Source organism: Ilyonectria robusta (genome assembly GCF_021365365.1).
Source record: "Ilyonectria robusta strain PMI_751 chromosome Unknown BGZ61scaffold_13, whole genome shotgun sequence".
NCBI classification, from domain to species: Eukaryota; Fungi; Ascomycota; class Sordariomycetes; order Hypocreales; family Nectriaceae; genus Ilyonectria; species Ilyonectria robusta.
The window spans coordinates 766,505-783,388 of record NW_025764447.1 but is presented as its reverse complement, the minus strand read 5'-3'; the positions used below and the strand labels follow the sequence as shown (position 1 = coordinate 783,388).

At 49.8% G+C, this 16,884-nt stretch overlaps 9 protein-coding genes across 9 annotated transcripts; 2 read left to right on the top strand and 7 right to left on the bottom strand.

The window, feature by feature from the left end:
* Positions 1 to 162: 162 nt before the first annotated feature.
* On the bottom strand, positions 163 to 546 carry BGZ61DRAFT_423038 (uncharacterized protein; the record flags this gene model as incomplete). Its single annotated transcript, XM_046243547.1, has 2 exons — positions 524 to 546; positions 163 to 458 (listed from the first exon to the last, which is right to left on the bottom strand). A coding segment is annotated over exon 2 (165 nt), but the record flags the coding sequence as incomplete, so codon positions are not given.
* Positions 163 to 1,150, bottom strand: BGZ61DRAFT_454499 (uncharacterized protein). Its single transcript, XM_046246236.1, has one exon. The coding sequence runs from the start codon at positions 1,059 to 1,061 to the stop codon at positions 339 to 341; it is 723 nt and encodes a 240-aa protein (XP_046102844.1). The 5' UTR covers positions 1,062 to 1,150; the 3' UTR covers positions 163 to 338.
* Positions 1,151 to 2,195: 1,045 nt separating this feature from the next.
* Positions 2,196 to 4,553, bottom strand: BGZ61DRAFT_52682 (multicopper oxidase-domain-containing protein). Its single transcript, XM_046253020.1, has 5 exons — positions 3,601 to 4,553; positions 3,444 to 3,533; positions 2,649 to 3,380; positions 2,398 to 2,597; positions 2,196 to 2,341 (listed from the first exon to the last, which is right to left on the bottom strand). The coding sequence occupies exons 1-5, from the start codon at positions 4,360 to 4,362 to the stop codon at positions 2,290 to 2,292; spliced, it is 1,836 nt and encodes a 611-aa protein (XP_046102843.1). The 5' UTR covers positions 4,363 to 4,553; the 3' UTR covers positions 2,196 to 2,289.
* A 994-nt stretch (positions 4,554 to 5,547) lies between these two features.
* Positions 5,548 to 6,741, bottom strand: BGZ61DRAFT_533990 (zinc-binding dehydrogenase; the record flags this gene model as incomplete). Its single annotated transcript, XM_046254081.1, has 2 exons — positions 5,548 to 6,458; positions 6,528 to 6,741. The coding sequence occupies 2 exons, from the start codon at positions 6,739 to 6,741 to the stop codon at positions 5,548 to 5,550; spliced, it is 1,125 nt and encodes a 374-aa protein (XP_046102842.1).
* Positions 6,742 to 8,003: 1,262 nt separating this feature from the next.
* On the top strand, positions 8,004 to 9,158 carry BGZ61DRAFT_355684 (uncharacterized protein; the record flags this gene model as incomplete). Its single annotated transcript, XM_046240728.1, has 1 exon — positions 8,004 to 9,158. One exon carries the CDS (start codon positions 8,004 to 8,006, stop codon positions 9,156 to 9,158), a length of 1,155 nt encoding a protein of 384 aa, XP_046102841.1.
* Positions 9,159 to 9,445: 287 nt separating this feature from the next.
* On the bottom strand, positions 9,446 to 10,573 carry BGZ61DRAFT_454492 (ankyrin repeat-containing domain protein). The gene has a single exon (XM_046246235.1). It carries the CDS (start codon positions 10,520 to 10,522, stop codon positions 9,551 to 9,553), a length of 972 nt encoding a protein of 323 aa, XP_046102840.1. The 5' UTR covers positions 10,523 to 10,573; the 3' UTR covers positions 9,446 to 9,550.
* A 1,330-nt stretch (positions 10,574 to 11,903) lies between these two features.
* BGZ61DRAFT_454490 (uncharacterized protein) lies at positions 11,904 to 13,540 on the top strand. The gene is made up of 2 exons (XM_046246234.1): positions 11,904 to 12,035; positions 12,100 to 13,540. Exon 2 carries the CDS (start codon positions 12,109 to 12,111, stop codon positions 13,471 to 13,473), a length of 1,365 nt encoding a protein of 454 aa, XP_046102839.1. The 5' UTR covers positions 11,904 to 12,035; positions 12,100 to 12,108; the 3' UTR covers positions 13,474 to 13,540.
* Positions 13,541 to 13,732: 192 nt separating this feature from the next.
* On the bottom strand, positions 13,733 to 15,079 carry BGZ61DRAFT_355681 (kinase-like domain-containing protein; the record flags this gene model as incomplete). Its single annotated transcript, XM_046240726.1, has 2 exons — positions 13,733 to 13,864; positions 13,916 to 15,079. The coding sequence occupies 2 exons, from the start codon at positions 15,077 to 15,079 to the stop codon at positions 13,733 to 13,735; spliced, it is 1,296 nt and encodes a 431-aa protein (XP_046102838.1).
* An 82-nt stretch (positions 15,080 to 15,161) lies between these two features.
* On the bottom strand, positions 15,162 to 16,805 carry BGZ61DRAFT_354970 (uncharacterized protein; the record flags this gene model as incomplete). The annotated part of the gene is made up of 2 exons (XM_046240673.1): positions 15,162 to 15,696; positions 15,985 to 16,805. 2 exons carry the CDS (start codon positions 16,803 to 16,805, stop codon positions 15,162 to 15,164), a joined length of 1,356 nt encoding a protein of 451 aa, XP_046102837.1.
* Positions 16,806 to 16,884: the final 79 nt, after the last annotated feature.

Genomic DNA, 16,884 nt, shown 5'->3' with positions numbered 1-16,884 from the left:
CTAGGCCGTCTTCTGAGATTGGGGCATGGATCATTGGGTCGGGCGTTTTTATTAGACTTCAGTTCCACATTCCTTTTGTATCAGCATAGCATCGCATTATCTTTCTTTTTACTTCCTTCGGCATAGACTACTTTATAGAATCATATCTCTCAATTCTTTCTACTCCAGATTGCTTCCATAGATGTGCTGCAACTACTTATCTCTCCGAGTGAAATGATTACAATTTCGTCAAAAGTAGTTTCATCAATGAAGTCTGCATTGCGAAGCATATCTGTATAATTTGACAAGGTGCATCTTTCAAGCTTCTCAAACCACCCAAAGCCATGCATTCCAGTTCATCAAGGCGACCATGTTTTCTCTACCTCATTTGCGGTGTCAAATATATCGTGCCAAGTCAAGCCGCTCCATTTGGCGGGGTCATCCAATGCCTCTATGAAGTGTTTGATGGCCAAAACTGTCTGGTGAGCCCACCGATCAGCACTGACAAATCCAGTACCCGTAGCCATAGGGGTCATGAGAATACTCGATATCTTCTCATCTGGCGAATTAACCTGCGCAAGTCTATTGTGCTTGTCGATGGCACAAAGCAAGCTCCAGATAGTGTCGTAGACGATCTCTCTATCCCACGTTACATTCATGGGCACGCGCATTGTTGGACAAAGCGCAAGATGCTTGGCTCCCCAAATGTTCCTCGATCGGTCGCGGAAGCTCTCAGGTATTCGTAGAAGCGTGCATGTTCCTGGAGGTGCAAATCCACGCCATTCCTCATACAACTCTGTCTGTGCCGCGCGGGTGAGAGCTAGGTAGTCGTCTCGTGGTGAGAAGGCCCGGGATATAGCGTCGTCGAATCCGCCGTCAAGTCTCCCATAAGAATTTGCCGGTGAGACAATGGTATCGAACTGGACAGATGCCGGCAGTGTAGAGAGTGCACAGTCGTGAATTTCCACTGATGTCAGCGAATACACGCCATGCTCCGCAGCTGCTTTCTTAAATGCAACGATGAACTCGTCTGCAACGCAGAGCAGGTGGATATGTGGGATTCGTGACGACACAGACGCCATTCTGGATCGAATTAGAAGAGTAAGTTGATCAAAGGCGTTGAAATCCGAGGTGAGGGAGAATTCGCTGCGTCGACGGAGGTCTGAAAGAGGTTTTGATCAATGTGCACCTATTAGGCACCAGCGGAGGCGGGGTTGGCGATATGTCATGCAAACAGGCAACAATGACACGTACCAGTAAATGAAGTTGAACAAATAGAAAGCCATAGAGACGTTATTCATTTTATTGGCTGTCCACCTTTGTATCATGTCGATCTGACTCTGGCTGGTCCCCAGTCAAATTAAACAGTCTCTCATCTGGCCGCACAAGCTTCCTCTTATGGTACCTAACACCATACACCCACCGACAAACCGAACTTGTATTTAGTAAGGCGGTATCGATGTATGTGAGGCTTTCGAAATGCTTCCGTCTCTGGTTGATAATTACGATGATTCCACATGCGCCCTGCGCCCTGCGCCCTGCGGTAGTCTTTCCGCCGTCCGCCATCGACGAAACGGGGATTATTTCGTCTAATTCGCAACAAATATCAGTATGCCCAGTCCACTGTGACGCATCTTAATGTCCCCTGGAAACTTTTGGTTCGTAGGGGAGGGGGCCGAAGACCTTCGAAAGAAATTGGGCCTGATGCTCAATCGCATTATGCAGGAGCTTAAGGCTCTATCCTGATAATCCTGACATCGATAAAGAGAATATTCGACCGTCTGCCGCACATGGGATTGGAAAGAAAGGTACAAAGACTTTTTGATACTTTATTCTGATACATGGCCTTACTCCAAAACTCTCACTTGATAAATCTAAGCCATTTATGGTCGCTTTATTCAAATGACTCGTCTCTCATCGTCTGATTATTATTGACAGCGGAACAAAATTTCTGCTTGATGCCGACACCGTTGGTAGAACCTTCTAGTGAGCTTAACATAGTCTCTAGCTCTTCTAATCGACTGGCGATTGATATAAACATACCGCCTGAGATTGAATTGTGAGCTAGTATCCAGAGTAATGGGGTAGGTACTAGGAAATATAACAACCTTCGGCATGCCATAATATGTGGCAGTGGAATGCCCAAACTCCCGGGTTATCCGCCACGATTCGAATAACAACATGAGAGAAGCCTGGAATGGTGATTGTGTCTCGTCTCATTGGGTTGTCGTAGTTCCAAGTCGTGTCGCGTTCTCCAAACACACCATCACCCCACCCAACGACCTGAAAGTTTTGACCTGCAGCTTTATATCAGTACCACCATGAGCGTATTAAGAAAGGTGGTTGATTTAAAAACATACCGCTAGTTTCACTGGGTTAGTAGACCGTTACGGGCTAGGCTTATAGTAGATAACTCACTGAAGGTGCCATGGATGAATCATCATAGTCTCGGAGTTGATGACAATCTGTGCGGCTTTATCTGCATCTTGGGAGACAAGGACTTGTTGGTTTGGTCCAAAGTCCCATCCCATCCCCTTGGCATGAATGTCTTTGGACTCCATACCAGGTTGGAGAACTTTCCAGATGGTCGCGTCATCTTGCAAAGGAGCAAATATTGTCTGCTAGGAGTCAGTAAGAAACCCACCAAAATGGAGGGATGAGTTGGGAACCTTATTGACGTAAGTGCGGTACACGCCTTCAACCATTTCTTGATGAAACGAAAAGTAATGGTGATTTCTCTCACCAACGTCGTACGCCTTCTTTTTCTCCATCGGACGAGGGATATCAAAAGGTAAATCTCTGCAAGCGCGTTGCCAAGGTTCACTGCCGAAGGCGGGATTGGACATGTCCCCTAACTCCCAGGACGAGCCGATGAGCTTGGCACTGATTTCTGTGTCATCATATGACAAGATCCCCGTGGCCTCATATTGGATGCTAGCAAGTCCCGGGGTGCCGTCGTGTGCGTGGGCGAGGTGAAAACACCCCGTGGCCGCAGCCGTGCGCATCATGTAATTCCCGACAGTTTGGTTGGCTGTGACCAATACCGAGTAGCGCTGTCCAGGGTTTAAGAACACTCGGGTTGTCGGAATTGGTTCTATTTCCACGCCGTCAATCTCAATGATCATTAAAGTGTGGTTGTCAATCGTGAAATAGAGTGGTGTGGAGGTACTGTGACTGATCAGTCTGAAACGGACTTGGTGTCCAGTTTTGATGCGCGTCGCATATAGTGAGCCACCGGTGCAATCTGTGGACATAGAATGTCTAGAGCTGGACCCCGTGTTCTGTAATATCGAGCAATTGAAAACATGCTGGCCATTCATGATAATGTTGTCTGGAGGCGGCTCCATACCCGGCCTTCCGGGATTCCAGGACGGCGATTCACCCAGGTATTCGGATGAGAGCTAGATGGTTTTACCGAGTTAACAGTCCTGTATTGATGTAGTTTACGCGTGGCGTATGCGTACTTGTTCTGCCTGCTCATGGAACAGATCTCCGACCATAACTATCTTATCGTCATCTATCAGAGAAATATTCTCATCAGGACTGTGTATTATCTGCGTCGTGGTCAGAAAAGCGACAGCATACTAACAACCATATGGGTTAAGGATAGGAGTATCTCACAATTGGGCCATAAAGACCGTCGGTGTATTGAACTGATGAATGGGAGTGATACCAAAAGGTTCCTCGTTGGTCGGTTACGTTGAACTCATACGTAAAGCTTTCTCCGGGGGGTATACCGCACTGCGTTACGCCGTGGACGCCGTCCATCCACACCGTGTTTCTCTGGTCAATACCGTGCCAATGGATGGTAGTGCTGGCTTCTGGCATCTTGTTGTTGACGATAACGCGGATGACATCGCCCGTGTTAGCCTCAATGAGTGGCCCCGGAGACTGGCCATTGACAAGGATCATTGACTTTTGGAATCCATCCGGGGCAGCAAGCTCACGAGTAATATTAAACACATAGTCTCGTATTGTCGGTTTTTCTGAAATTATGAACCCTGTCTTCAGGTCGAGTTGGTCAGATGACACCAGCGCAGTCTCTGGTTTGTTTTCGTCCTCATGAGATTGTGTCTGAGATGGTGCAGCAATCGATGAGATGATTGATGCTCCAGTGTTTATTTCGTGGTGTTCAGGTCTAGGTAGTTGCGCCTGTTCGCGAGATAGCCGAAAAAAGAATAGGCCAGCTAAGGCCAGGGTGGAAAGACAGCAAAGTGTCAGGAAACATGACCAGGTTAGCTGCCTCCTATTTCGACGCTGGTTTTTCCGAGTATCTGAAGCCCAGTCCAGCTGGGGTTCGGTTTCGCGACCAGAGGATGACCTAGAATCCAGCATTATGGCGGTTTCGTGATGCCCATCGCCAGGGGCTCTGTTTGCGACCATCAGCACAGCAATCACAGTGTCTAAGTTGAGGTTGCCAATTGGAGATACGCAGACGGGAAGAGGCGCGCGCGTCGTCTTGACATCAGTCACAAGAAATCGAGAAATTATTCCAAGAAGAACAAAACAGTGCAGATCGGCGACTGGGGACAGAGGTCTCTCTTGTCGACGGGAAGAAACAAAATTATCGTACGATAATACCTTTCAATCAGTTCTCCGACGCGCCGCGTCGCAGGTACGAAACACGCTGTCCTGGAAGTAAGATTCTCCGGCCCAGCCCCATTTAAACGGAGCTATTAGCGATATTTCCCGCCGTCGTATTCGCAGCACACACCTAAGTTAGAAGAGTCCCAATGTCTCTGACGTGTGGTGTGCGGCCGAAGTTTGGGAATAAAAAGATATATGATGCGTTGATTGGCACGATGAGCAGGAAGCAAGTTGGATGATGTGAGAAATGACCGTAATTACGCGGAAGTAATGTGCTGAATTTCACTGCAAGTTTGGCGGTGTTGCACGTCCTTTATGGTAGACTGCACCAATTAATAAATACCTATATTTGTAGACACATCCGGCTCCTGGCGCGAATCGACTTCAGCGAAACGGTTGGTCTAGACGTGCGTACATCAATCTGTCGCTGCCGCCCGATTCGGTGACAGCACCAGACGCGCAACCTCCGAAACTTGTGCCCCAAGTCACGATGCGATCGACATCGAATCTCTTGGCTTGATGCCGGACCCAGGCTACCACGTCTCCGAAGTCTTGAAGATCTTGCGAAATGTCCACCATGATGCGTGGTTCACCCCCGCTTTCGCGAAAATAGAGATAGTCAAATGCAACAGCGACGTATCCATGAGATGTAAAGGCCGTCGCGAAGGTGCCAGCCCGGCTGCTTTGATGCCGTCAATGCCGTGGCCCGTGATGATGAATGGGGCAGTTTGAGAGACATTATGAGGAGTAAAGATAGAGAGGGGGATGTACAATTCTATGGACGAGCTCTTAATCGCTAGATCAACCAGGGTTTGATTATTCTTAGCTGTCTCACGATCTGCAGCTTGATCAGTTCGAGCCTATGACATTTCACCCCATGTCATACATATCATTCTCGACAATTTATCGAATTCTGTCAGCACATGGTCTTCGCTTTCACATCTTATCAAGCGCCTCAAACGTAGCTGTGATTTAACTTGTTTACCACGCAATAATAGGCTTGACGACTTCACCTTTCCCCATAGCCTCAACCGCTTGTCCAAAATTCGAATACTCAAAAACCTTGACCAGCTTTTCGACTGGAAAGGCCCCATCTCTCCACCACTGAACCATCTGAGGAATGTACTCCTCAGTTCTGGAGTGTCCCTGGACCGCCCCAAAGTACTGCTTCGCGCTGACCATAAAGCTCTGCATGTGAATCGACAGGTTGGCATCCGGCATGCCGGTGCCGACTTGGATAATCTTGCCCATGTACCGAGTTCCGTCGATCTGAGCGGCCACCAGAGGTGGATGCGCGCTCGTGTCGATGCAGACTGTTGCTCCCAGCCCGCCTGTTACCTGTTTGATCTTCTCCGTCACTTGTGCCATGTCAAGACCTGTCGTGTTGATGACGTGCGTCGCTCCGAGCGATTTTGCCAGTTCCAGTCGCGACTCAACACGGTCGATACCAATAACGGCTTCACAGTTCCTGTTCTTTGCCGCAATGACTGCCGCAAGCCCTACGCCCCCCATACCAGCAATAGCGACACAGTCGTCCGCCCCAGCCTTTGCAACGTTGACAACGGTTCCGCTGCCTGTCTGAAACCCGCACCCGAAGGGGGCTAGTACCTTGAGATCGTCTCTACTCAGGCCCAGGCCACTCACGTTGACGACTGATTTGTCACTCACGATCGAGTGGCGGGCAAGGCTTGACTGGCCAAAGAAGCGTCCACCAATGCCGTCGGAAAACACCGGCTCGCCCATGAAGTTGATGTCGAAGAAGTTGATGCAATGGGATGGCGGGCCTGTCTTGCAGACGTAGCATTTGCCGCAGTAGGAGAAGGAGAGCAGAACGGCGTCGCCGGGCTTTACTTTGGTGACGCCGGTGCCGACTTGAACCACATACCCAGAGCCTATGGTACCCGTTCTTTAGCATCTTGGCCAACGAACCCGAGGTCTCTATTGGGGACAGACTTGCTCACCTTCATGTCCAAGCACGCGTGGATAGTAGACGCCCGGAACACCCAAGTCTTCGGCCGTGTTGCCGCAGTGCAAATCCGTGTGACAGATGCCAGACGCAACCATCTCAACCAGAACCTCGTCCGCGCGAACCTCTCGGAGGGTAACGGGTTCAATGGCCCATTTTCCCTCCGAGAACGGACCTCTGGCGACGATTGCCTCTGACTTGAAAGCCATTTGATGTGAGCGCTGAGCCAGTGGGGTAGATGGTGGCTATTGCGTGTAACAAGGTAGCTCAAGAAAGAAAAGAGACACAAAGTTCAGGTAAGGAAAGGAAAATGAGGGCTTCGAATACTAGAGTCGCTCTCAAATCGTGACAAGTAGCATATTTCAATTAGTGCAAACCCCGCACTTCCTTCATCATGTCTCTTTAGAGAAGGACGATGAATGAGGGGTTTGGGCGGGCTGCTCCGACGGCAACCGGCGATAGCCATGGGAGATGATGCTGGGTCACTGGGTGATTGCTACGCACAATCAGAGATACATACGACCTGATAACACTCCCTCTTGGTGAGATCACTATGATAAGAGGACCCTAGTCAAATAAGAGCCAATATAATACTATATTATAGCAAACCCATTTTATGGTGCAGTAGCTAACTGGTTATCCGACAACTGTATGCATAACCCCGCAATCTGGCGATGGCAGAGCCGACGAGACCGATCCCAAAATAACTACTCCCAGATTTCACTCACTGGCAATTTAGAATAGGCCACAAAAAGGATAAAATGTAGCCGTATAATAATATGAAATCGTACTAGATCATGCAGGTAAGAGGTTGAGGAGTTTCCTAGTTCTCAATATCGGGAATTATGGACAGGAGGACAGAGCCGGCTGTCAACGATTCCTGTACCTGCTCCCACACGCTGAAGGTAATTATCGCCGTCCTACAAAATCCCAAGCAGACCAATTTAAGCCAAATACCTGACAAAGTTAAGTTGGCAAACAACGGGAAACGGCTGCCAACGCATGGGTGATGGCTAGAAAGGTTCGAAGCATGAGGGTCTGTCCTTCAGCCGACCATGAAGTTTAGTGACAGTCGATGCACTCTGAACCCATCGCGCCCGGCGTACTGCTGAAATGCTAGAGATAGATATCTGTGATAAGCGATCCCCTAGGTTGTTGATGGTAGCGGTCGAACTCTCCAGGGCCGTCTTAATGACGGATGCAGATACCTGATGGACCGATCCGTTCAAGCACCTCTTCCGACGAAGCTGAAAAATGTCGCCTATTAGGTTTATCACTTTTGTAATATTCGAGGCAGATGGGTTCTCGCCAATGTAATACGTATCGTTTCTGGGTTGGAACTGTTGCCCAGCCTTCCGAAACTCAGTCTCAAATTTTATACTCACACTCAAAATTACCGAGCAATATTGACTTTTCAGCACATTCACAATCACTACTGTTGCCATTGAACTTCAGCAGGATATTGCTTCCAATGGGCTCCGACTTGCCAGACTCCAACTCTCCCGACCTGGGGCTTGCTCACCCAACCCCGGAAGAACGTGTCGAAATCTGGACCAATGTCGCGGCCTCGTGGAAAGATTCTTTCACCGTTCCTGTATTTCTTGAGGAATCCAAGTATCTCACAACTGTGCCACTTGCCAAGGAAGGCGGCATGACCATATGGATTCTCGTCGACAAGAACCTGCCACCAAATGAGCGACCGATCCTATGCTCCTGCGAAAGTTTTGTCAAGCGCACCATCACGAGCGATGCCGACGGCAATACGGACGATAACATTGTCCACGGCATCGCTAGTGTCTTCTGCCCCGAGGAGTACCGTCGTCGTGGCTATGCGGCACGGCACATGCGGGAGATGGCCAAGGCCCTCTACAGATGGAAGCCGGACCAAGGCAAATGTGTTGGATCTATCCTCTACTCAGACATTGGGAAGATTTACTACACTAGGCTGGGATGGCTGCCTCACCCCAACAACGCGCAGCTTGTTTTCCCATCCATTCCGGCTCCGGCGTCAAGCTCAGCCCAGGAGGTCGTGGAAGACGATTTGGCTCGTCTCTGTGAAAGAGACGAAGGGATTGTTCGAAAGGCCATGGCTACACCGGCTCGGGTGCAGAGGCGTTTGACAATCGTCCCAACTCTTGAACACATGCTCTTCCACATCAGAAAGGAAGACTTCACTACCCAACACATCTTTGGGAAAATACCGACAGTGAAGGGAGCCATCGCGGGGCCCCTAGGAAGTCAGGTTTGGGCAATCTGGTACTATCGCTACTACGGACATCCAGACTGGCCATCTACCAGAAACGTCCTCTACATTCTACGACTGGTTGTCGAGGGTGATGAGAGCAGAGGGAAACCACTGGCCGAGACGACTGACTCTGGCCACCAGGCGGGCTACCTGAAGGCCGTGATTCAGGCTGCCCAGGCCGAGGCGGCTCGATGGCGCCTTGATCACGTCAAGCTGTGGGATCCTACACCCTTGGTCCAAGACTTGGTAGCTAAGAGCGGGATCGACCATGTTTTATCTGAACGAGACAAGCACATTGCTAGCGGGCTGTGGTACGATGACAAAGGCGACATGGGGGCAGCACCGACTTGGATCAGTAACGAATACTATTCGTTCTGTTGAAACAAATCTCTGTGCAAGATCAGGCAGCGTGACAATGTCGAAAACGAGTGGATGACGGTATAGTAGAAGGGACCTGTCTCGGCCTGGGAGGCGGTTGCTGAGCCACTCCGGCCAAGACCAGAGATACATCAAGTCATGATTAGTATTAATTACCGGCACGGACACACTGATTCACCCGAAGGACTACAATATCCCACAGAGCCCTGTTCCGCTTCTTATGATTGAAGAAAATTTCTCTACAGTGCAGTCACCGAAGGGGCGGCGTGTAGGGAAGAAATCAATAACGGCCTGGATTTAACTAAGTCTTGTCAAAATAGAATGATGCCATTTTGATAGCTAGCAAACAGGATAGCAAGTATTGTTTGATCATACGCCCTAGAGCTATCGGGATCTCAATTAGAGTGACGGAGCAACAATTCGACGATGCTGCTGTTGCCAGCCTTTGCAGCATAAAGCAAAGCTGTATTCCCCCTGACTTTCTTCGCATTAATGTCAACCCGGTTCGTGTCCAGGAGCAATCTGACGATATCTGTGTGGCCATTCTTCGCAGCGGATAACAGCGTCGTCTCGTCATCCTCAGTATCCTTTGCGTCGACATCTATGCCATCCACCTTCAACAAGATCTCGACCATAGCTGTTCGGCCACGTTCGACGGCCCACCAAAGGGGTGTTCGACCCCTCTCATCCTTCGAGTTGATGTCGGCTTTGCCAGTCTGTAGCAAGAGCTCAACCACGTCACGATGGTCATTCTCAGCAGCCCATGAAAGCGGTGATTGGTAGTGCTGGGAATCCTTGTGGTTGATGTCGGGTTCTCTAGCTTCGAGGAGCAGTTTGGCGACATCTTTGTGGCCTTCCATACAAGCCCATAAGAAAGGTGTCCGGGACTTGATGTCGGTTGAGTGAATGTCAACTTCACCCGTGGCGAGAAGCAACCGTACCACGTCCTCACGGCCATACTCACAAGCCCAGGATAGCGGAGATTGGCCGTAGTAAGTATCCGCCAATTCAATGTCGACATTCTTCATCGCGAGGAACAGCTGTACCAACTCGCCGTGACCCCTCTTCACTGCCCAGATAAGTGGAGTTTTGCCATTCTTGTCTTGCGCATTGATGTCGACGTTCCCGGTTTCTAGGAGTAGCTTCGCAACATCGTAGTGCCCCAGTTCAGCAGCGTACGACAGCGGCGTGCGGCTCTCCTCGTCGTCTTTGCAATCGAGGAGCAGATCGTTCTTGGGCGGTTTGGGCGGGTCGGGGAGTCGCGTGACCATCTGATTGCCGTCGGCGACGTCCATGTCCCCGATCGTCATGGTGACGAAGGAGATTTCAGATGAAGTCCTTTTAAGAGTGGTGACGGGTTCAGTCATTGTTGGTGAGTATATTGATGAAGATGTTTTGTGCAGCGGCGTTGATCTGCTGGCAGCGGTGCAGACTTAAATAGCACAGGTGTTGATGGCACGGGCCTTTGGTGCCTAGGTATTCACGGATTGCGGAGTAGGCGAGTGGGCACCTCTCGTGTTTACCTTGTTCAGCGTGAAGTGTATTAAGTTACAGCCGAGCCAGGATCGCATGCGGGTTTATGCGACGAGATCCAATTATAAGGCGTTAGAGCTGTATGAAGGCATCTCGTAGTGCAGTTGCCTGGAGGTGGGCGCCTATCATGGCTAGGCGAACTAAACTTAATGCACAGCAGGGACGGGATCAGACGTCAGCGTTACAGTGGTGTCCTTATTCCCAAAGTCCCCTCTTACACGACGACTCTGATGGTTGTGCTTTTCTTCAATTCCACTACTCAAGCATGAATGTCTGATTGACGAGGGATTTTCCTCGCCATCTGCGTGCAGATTCCGATGGAATTCTTTACAATGATTCTCATTTGCGCCTCTTCAGACAGCTTTACCTGGTTAGCGGCCTGAAACCATGCACGCGCGCTCGCATCCCACCGGGCCAAGTTGTCTCTCATAATTTGTCGACCATGTTCTGCCGTGTAGAGGGCTGTGATGCCATGCACTTTGGTCGGGTCTGACTTCTCCTCAAGCTCTTTCAGCCTACAGTCAACGAGCTGAAGCCAGATTGCTGTTGCTTCAGCACTTGAGAACATCCGCGCCAGCATCCAGGCCCCAAGTGGAGAGCGATCACACCAGTTCCAGATGATACCGCGGCGTAATGTAATGTGACCACGATGTGCGTTCTTCGTAGATGGTCCAGCTACCCTGATGATTTCTTAAATGTATTCGCGAGAAGCGCATTGCGAATAATGTTGTCGAGATACGAAGGTAGTCTTTGGGCTGCACGATTTTGCCTTGTCTGGCGGCAACGGTTCGCCTTATTGGGCTGCAACGGACGCCTCATCAGGCCGCAATTTCTTGGACCTATCATCATAGATACAAATGCAGACATTATCATTTCAGATTATCGAATTGAATAATTTTGATGGGGCGAGGGGAATATAAATAAGCAAGGATTTATGACGTATGCGATGTATGCTTCGGGAAATCTCCTCGTATTTCAGCATATTTCTTTGAATCTTTCCAAGGACTGATTCCGGAGCCGCTCTACCTACCTAGTGATCAATCGTTTCCTACTCGCCATGATGACTAAAGAGAGCTGAGTAAGAGGAGGGTGCATAAGGCACAAAGCCTCAGGCATGAAGAGTTGTGTAACACACCCGCTCTCGGAGTCACAATTATTCCGGCATGCTTGATCTGTTGGGCGCTGCAATCTTTCATTTCCATCCCCAACTTGCATCTTCCACCATTCAAGTGCCGTGTGGCTTTGCAATTGGTCACCGCCTAAACCGGCGTTTCTCAGGCTGCACGAGTATCCAAGTTGGTCTCCCCGAACCCTACCCCGCCTTACACCCTCGACGTTTGAACGGAAGTCAGCGTGTCTCCCAGCACTCGAGTTCACTCGATATTTGCTTTTTCTAACACTCGAAACGCAGGACTGTCAAATGGCTCCCCCTCAACTACTGGATCTTCCAGTCGAGATCCTCCAGGCAATCTGTCAGCAACTATGTGCCCACTGCACCTCAGGATCCGACTTCACGCCCCCCAAGCGACTTGAAACGGGCTCCCCATCCCTTCCAGATGTATCGAGACCAAAGAACGACACCAAGGCTTTGATCGCTCTGAGTCAAACTTGTCGCAAGCTATACCCAATCGCGAGGCCAGTTGTCTATCACGAGTATGTATCTGAACAATGGAAAACATCACATGTGGCTGGCTTCTTTCGTACCATTTTGGAGCGGCCCGACCTAGCTGCCCTTGTCCAGCGTCTATCCTTGGCTTCAAAAGACTTCGAGGAACCGAGTTCTCTAAGTATCCAAGGCCAGTTAATCAGGGACAACCTTGTGCTCCCACCGGGTTTTGACGGAAAGTTGTACATGGCGAATATAGATGAGTCTAGGGAAGATTGTACAATCCATAACACGTGGTCCGAGCTATGTGTGGATTTGATCCTTTCCACGCTGCCCAACATGACACAGCTTCATCTGAGCATACTCAGTTATTCTCCATATGGCGCACTACTGCCGCAATCGCCAACTTTGTTGTCAGCTCTGAAAGCCATCCAGCTGGAGACCAAGGGTATTAACGGGTTTCATCTCGAGACATGCGCTGGCCTGTTAACGAAACCCGCCAACCTTGAACGCCTCCAACTTACATTGTGCACTTCGATCGGTAGACGCTTGGATCTTGGAACCGTGAGATGGCTCAAGTTGGTAGATTGCATGCTTTTCCGGGAGCATGTGCACACTCTAGCTGAAAGCTGCCCGAATCTAGAGACTTTCATCTCTCATAATCGGAACGCCACGTTAGACGATGTTGATCACTGCACCCCCCGAGCATTCGCGGAAGGAGTTCTTCCATGCAAGGACACCCTGCGGCATTTGGAGATTCACTTCGTCGATCGGAGTGCCGGACAAGTCGTGCCAAATTATTCGATTGTTTCACTGAAGGAGTTTGGATCGTTGAAAACCCTCATCTTGACAGGTGATTGTGTGGGGTTGCTCGATGCCAGCATGATCCTTCATGGTACGCCCGGCGACCAGTCGGAAGTTGCGGTCTCCTTCGTTGACCTTCTTCCACCTTCAATCGAGACCCTCATCATCGAGGGTAATTACACCGGACTCTACAACCCTCTCCTCGCATTGGCATCGGAGGTGCGAAACCAGAAATTCCCCTTCCTCAAGACTGTCAAGGAGACACGATTTGACTGGAAATTTCCCTCTCATGCTGTTAAGCCCGTGAAGGATGCGATGGAAGCTAGCGGGGTGTCGTTTGAGATATCTGAGGAATCTGCGTTTTGTCTTCAGTAATAGATAGAACGAAGGTCTAGTCTCTTTAGTATTGGAAATTCGATTACTTTACTTGTCCCATGACGTTCTTCTGGTGTATAAGAAAACACTCATGAAATAGACAAGCGGATGTGAGTACATGAATTCCAGATGAATTAAGTTTATCGCAACCGAACACATATGACCCTGACACCTTCTATAAATCTTTCCAATTCATATTGTTGGCGATTGAGTATCTCATACCATTCTTCCCAAGACCTGCTACTATAAGGCTGATTCGTTACAGAGCCTCTTCACCAGCCCTGCATAGCTTGATTCCACGAACCCATTCCGACTTGAGGACTTGGGTAGCTGTCAAGCGACGGGTAGGATGAGGGTCCAGAACCGAGTAGATGACGTTTCGACATCGTGCCTGTTCCATGTCAGCAAGTCCTCATATCTTCTTCAAGAGCATGAGCCATACCCGATGTAGGGACTCTATAGGTCCGTAGCCCTCCTCATCCCTTCGACCTTCTAGATAGCGAGCGTAGAATTCATCCTCATCCTTCTTGGCTTGGCGCCAGAGATGGCGACCTGTTCGCATAGCCATATAGATGACGCCACAGGCCCAGGCATCGACGGCTCTAGGATCGAACTCCTTGTCCGTATACTCCTCGGGAGAAATGTACGGCGCGGAGCCACACAGGCCCGAGACCATATGAGCATCCGTCTCCCAGGCCATTCGGAAGCACTCTGCATTGGCAAAGCCGCTGATCTTAAGATTGCCGTGGGTGGTGAGCAGGAGATTCTCTGGTTTGAGGTCGCGGTGTGTAACGCCCATCTCATGCATATACTCCAGGCCTCGTATTAGTTGTTTAAAGAAGCAGTCGGACTCCTCAACCTCCAGCTTGCCACTTGAGAGAATGAGGGTATATAAATCACCACCAGCACAGAACTCCATAACTTCGCAGTAGTCACCTTTACTATCTTTCAGTAGGTCGAGGGAATGGACAATATTCGGGTGTCGAAGAGAAGATGATATACAGTACTCAGAAATAAGGCGTTTACTGTACTTCTTCTCTGTCTCGTCGGGTCGGCGACGGAACTCCTTAACAGCGAAGAGCTGGTCGACGTTGCCACCCACCTTTTTGTGCGCAATTCGGACGATGCCAAAGGCGCCGCGGCCGACCACTTCCTGGCATGTTCCGTACTTCTCGACTAGGGTGGACGACGCATTAGGTCCACCCTTCTTATCGCCGGCCAATTCATTCTCGAGTTTTAGTGAATCGACCCAGTTGGAGACAAGCGAAAGGTCCTGATCGGCCTCTGGCTTCTGCTTCCGGCCTAAGAGGGATCTCCACATGTCAGAGAGTTTCTCTTGCCGGTGACTCGATTTCAGATAGTGCTCATGGCCGCCTGGTGCGTCGGGAACAAGGGCGAAGCGGTGGTGGGGCTCCGTTGTGGCGGTAATCTTTGCAGACTTGTCTGAGGAGAAAGCCTTGAAGATAGTTTTGAGGCCGGCCTTCTCGGTGCCCTTGGTAGTGGAGGGAGCTTTCTCATCTGGAGGTTGGGAAATTTTATCCTGGTGTTGAGCAACTGCAATTGGGTGCTCCTGGGTCAGTTGCTCCCTCGTGATATCCTCTCCCATGCTCTGTTTTTGATCCAAAGACCCTTCGTCCAAGCTCCAGATTCCCAAGCGATGATTGTATTGAACGCGACTTTCAGAGTGATTAGATAAATAAATGAGACAAATGAGTTGGAAATATCTTGACATACCTAGCGGTAAACCCGCACTCCCTTTTCATATAGTCCATGATACCTTCCAGTTTGTGTGTCTTCCCCAACCTGTTAATCAGAGGTTTGTAGGAATTCCAGACGAAATCCGGGATTTGGGAACCATCATTGACCTCAGCAAATCCCACTTCCGCGGCGAGCAGTTTACATGCTGCTGCGAGATTTGAAAGGCTATCATCACTAATTTCAGATCCGTTAGACGAGTCAGATTTGTCCTCTTCGTCATCTCCCCGCGGGGGCAGAACGGAAAGAGAAATCTCTCGGAGATGAGCAGAAACATGATTGAAGTAGTCAGGAGACGCCCACGAACACACTTTTGTGCAGAAGTGACATGTTCCTGTTGTCGCTCCCTGGATTTTATGGATAGTTTCATGCTGCGCCCATGCTTGGCTACGTGCATAGCGAGTAGCTGGCTGAGTGCAGCCTTCAACGGTGCAAACATAGGGCTTGAGATCGTTGAAAACATGTTCCCTGTCATGATTAGTTAAATATTTCGAGATGGGTCAACATTGAATTATTATTTACTTCCATGCTTTCCTCGTGGATATTCCAGACATCAACTCAGAGCATACTGGGCAGCGAAACCTGTTGATAGGATCGGGGATAGGCGGAACACGAGGTCGTCCGTGTTCGATAGTAGATTTTGTGGTGCAAAACGAAGCAAATGTCGCGTCAGATCTGGTATCGGCGTCATCTGCTTCATCAAAAGGTTCGTCTGGTTTTAGAATGGTAATCGCCTTGTCGAAGACAGAATCGGACTGAAAATGTGAGTACGTCGTGTCGGAAACTTGCAGTCGACTTCCAGAAGTTACAGCCTCGTGATCATCGATCGCGGTAGAGTCCGCATGGGCAGCATGTGCACGAAGAATCTCGTTCGCCCTGACAGCATTCGCGTCTGCGAGTCGTTCGACAAGAAACTGGGGTAGGTGTGGGAATCTATCTCGAATCTTCCGACAAAAAACCAAGGCTTGCGGATCGCTGGTTGAGAAGAATTCCACATTTATCGGCGGCGGATCCTCTCGATTGAAGTCAAGGGCAGGTCGTTCTAGAGCGGGCGCCAGGTCTAGGAGACAATCTATGTATGTCATGAGGTCATCTAGAAAGTCTTCGTGGTCATATTCAGACATGTCTGAGTCCGACAGAGCATCTAAATCTGTAGTTATTTGAGAGAAGTCTTGGAGAAGCGTCTGTGTGGCGTCCAGCTGCCTTCGCAGGTTACTGCATTTTTCGACAAGTCTCTCAGGCAGGGGACTATTTCCCCGCAAGCTGGCTTGGTAAACTGCATGTCCGAGGCTAAAAAGAAGAGAGAGGACGCGCGACCGAAGTTCAGTCGATGTGTCAAGCCGCTCATCCAGGGACCCGCTCTCCGCGGAGAGACCTTGACCCCAGAGGAAGAGCCGCTCTCTTTCGTTTTGATAGCTTTGGCTCGCTGAACCACTTTCCTTTGCATAAAGCTGTTCTGGCAGATCTGAGAGGATGGCGCTTATCGTTGTGAATAGTTGGCCGACAAGCCCAACGCTTTTCGTCGAAGATGGATCCGGCAGCCATGATTCAACATCTTGACGAGTTAGATGAGACATCTGCGGAGACTTGACATGTGTTAGAAACTGAACAAGAAGTATTCGATTCAAGGTCGACCTGGGGGGGAGTCATGTCGAT

Bases quoted from the DNA above. Each gene is read 5' to 3' on its own strand.
- BGZ61DRAFT_454499 (XM_046246236.1), bottom strand. From the start codon at position 1,061: ATGGCGTCTGTGTCGTCACGAATCCCACATATCCACCTGCTCTGCGTT.
- BGZ61DRAFT_52682 (XM_046253020.1), bottom strand. From the start codon at position 4,362: ATGGTCGCAAACAGAGCCCCTGGCGATGGGCATCACGAAACCGCCATA. The intron at 2,598-2,648 runs GTTCCCAACTCA...GACTCCTAGCAG, and splicing joins ACCGCACTTACGTCAATAAG to ACAATATTTGCTCCTTTGCA. The intron at 2,342-2,397 runs GTGAGTTATCTA...CAGTGAAACTAG, and splicing joins ATTCATCCATGGCACCTTCA to CGGTATGTTTTTAAATCAAC.
- BGZ61DRAFT_454492 (XM_046246235.1), bottom strand. From the start codon at position 10,522: ATGACTGAACCCGTCACCACTCTTAAAAGGACTTCATCTGAAATCTCC.
- BGZ61DRAFT_454490 (XM_046246234.1), top strand. From the start codon at position 12,109: ATGGCTCCCCCTCAACTACTGGATCTTCCAGTCGAGATCCTCCAGGCA.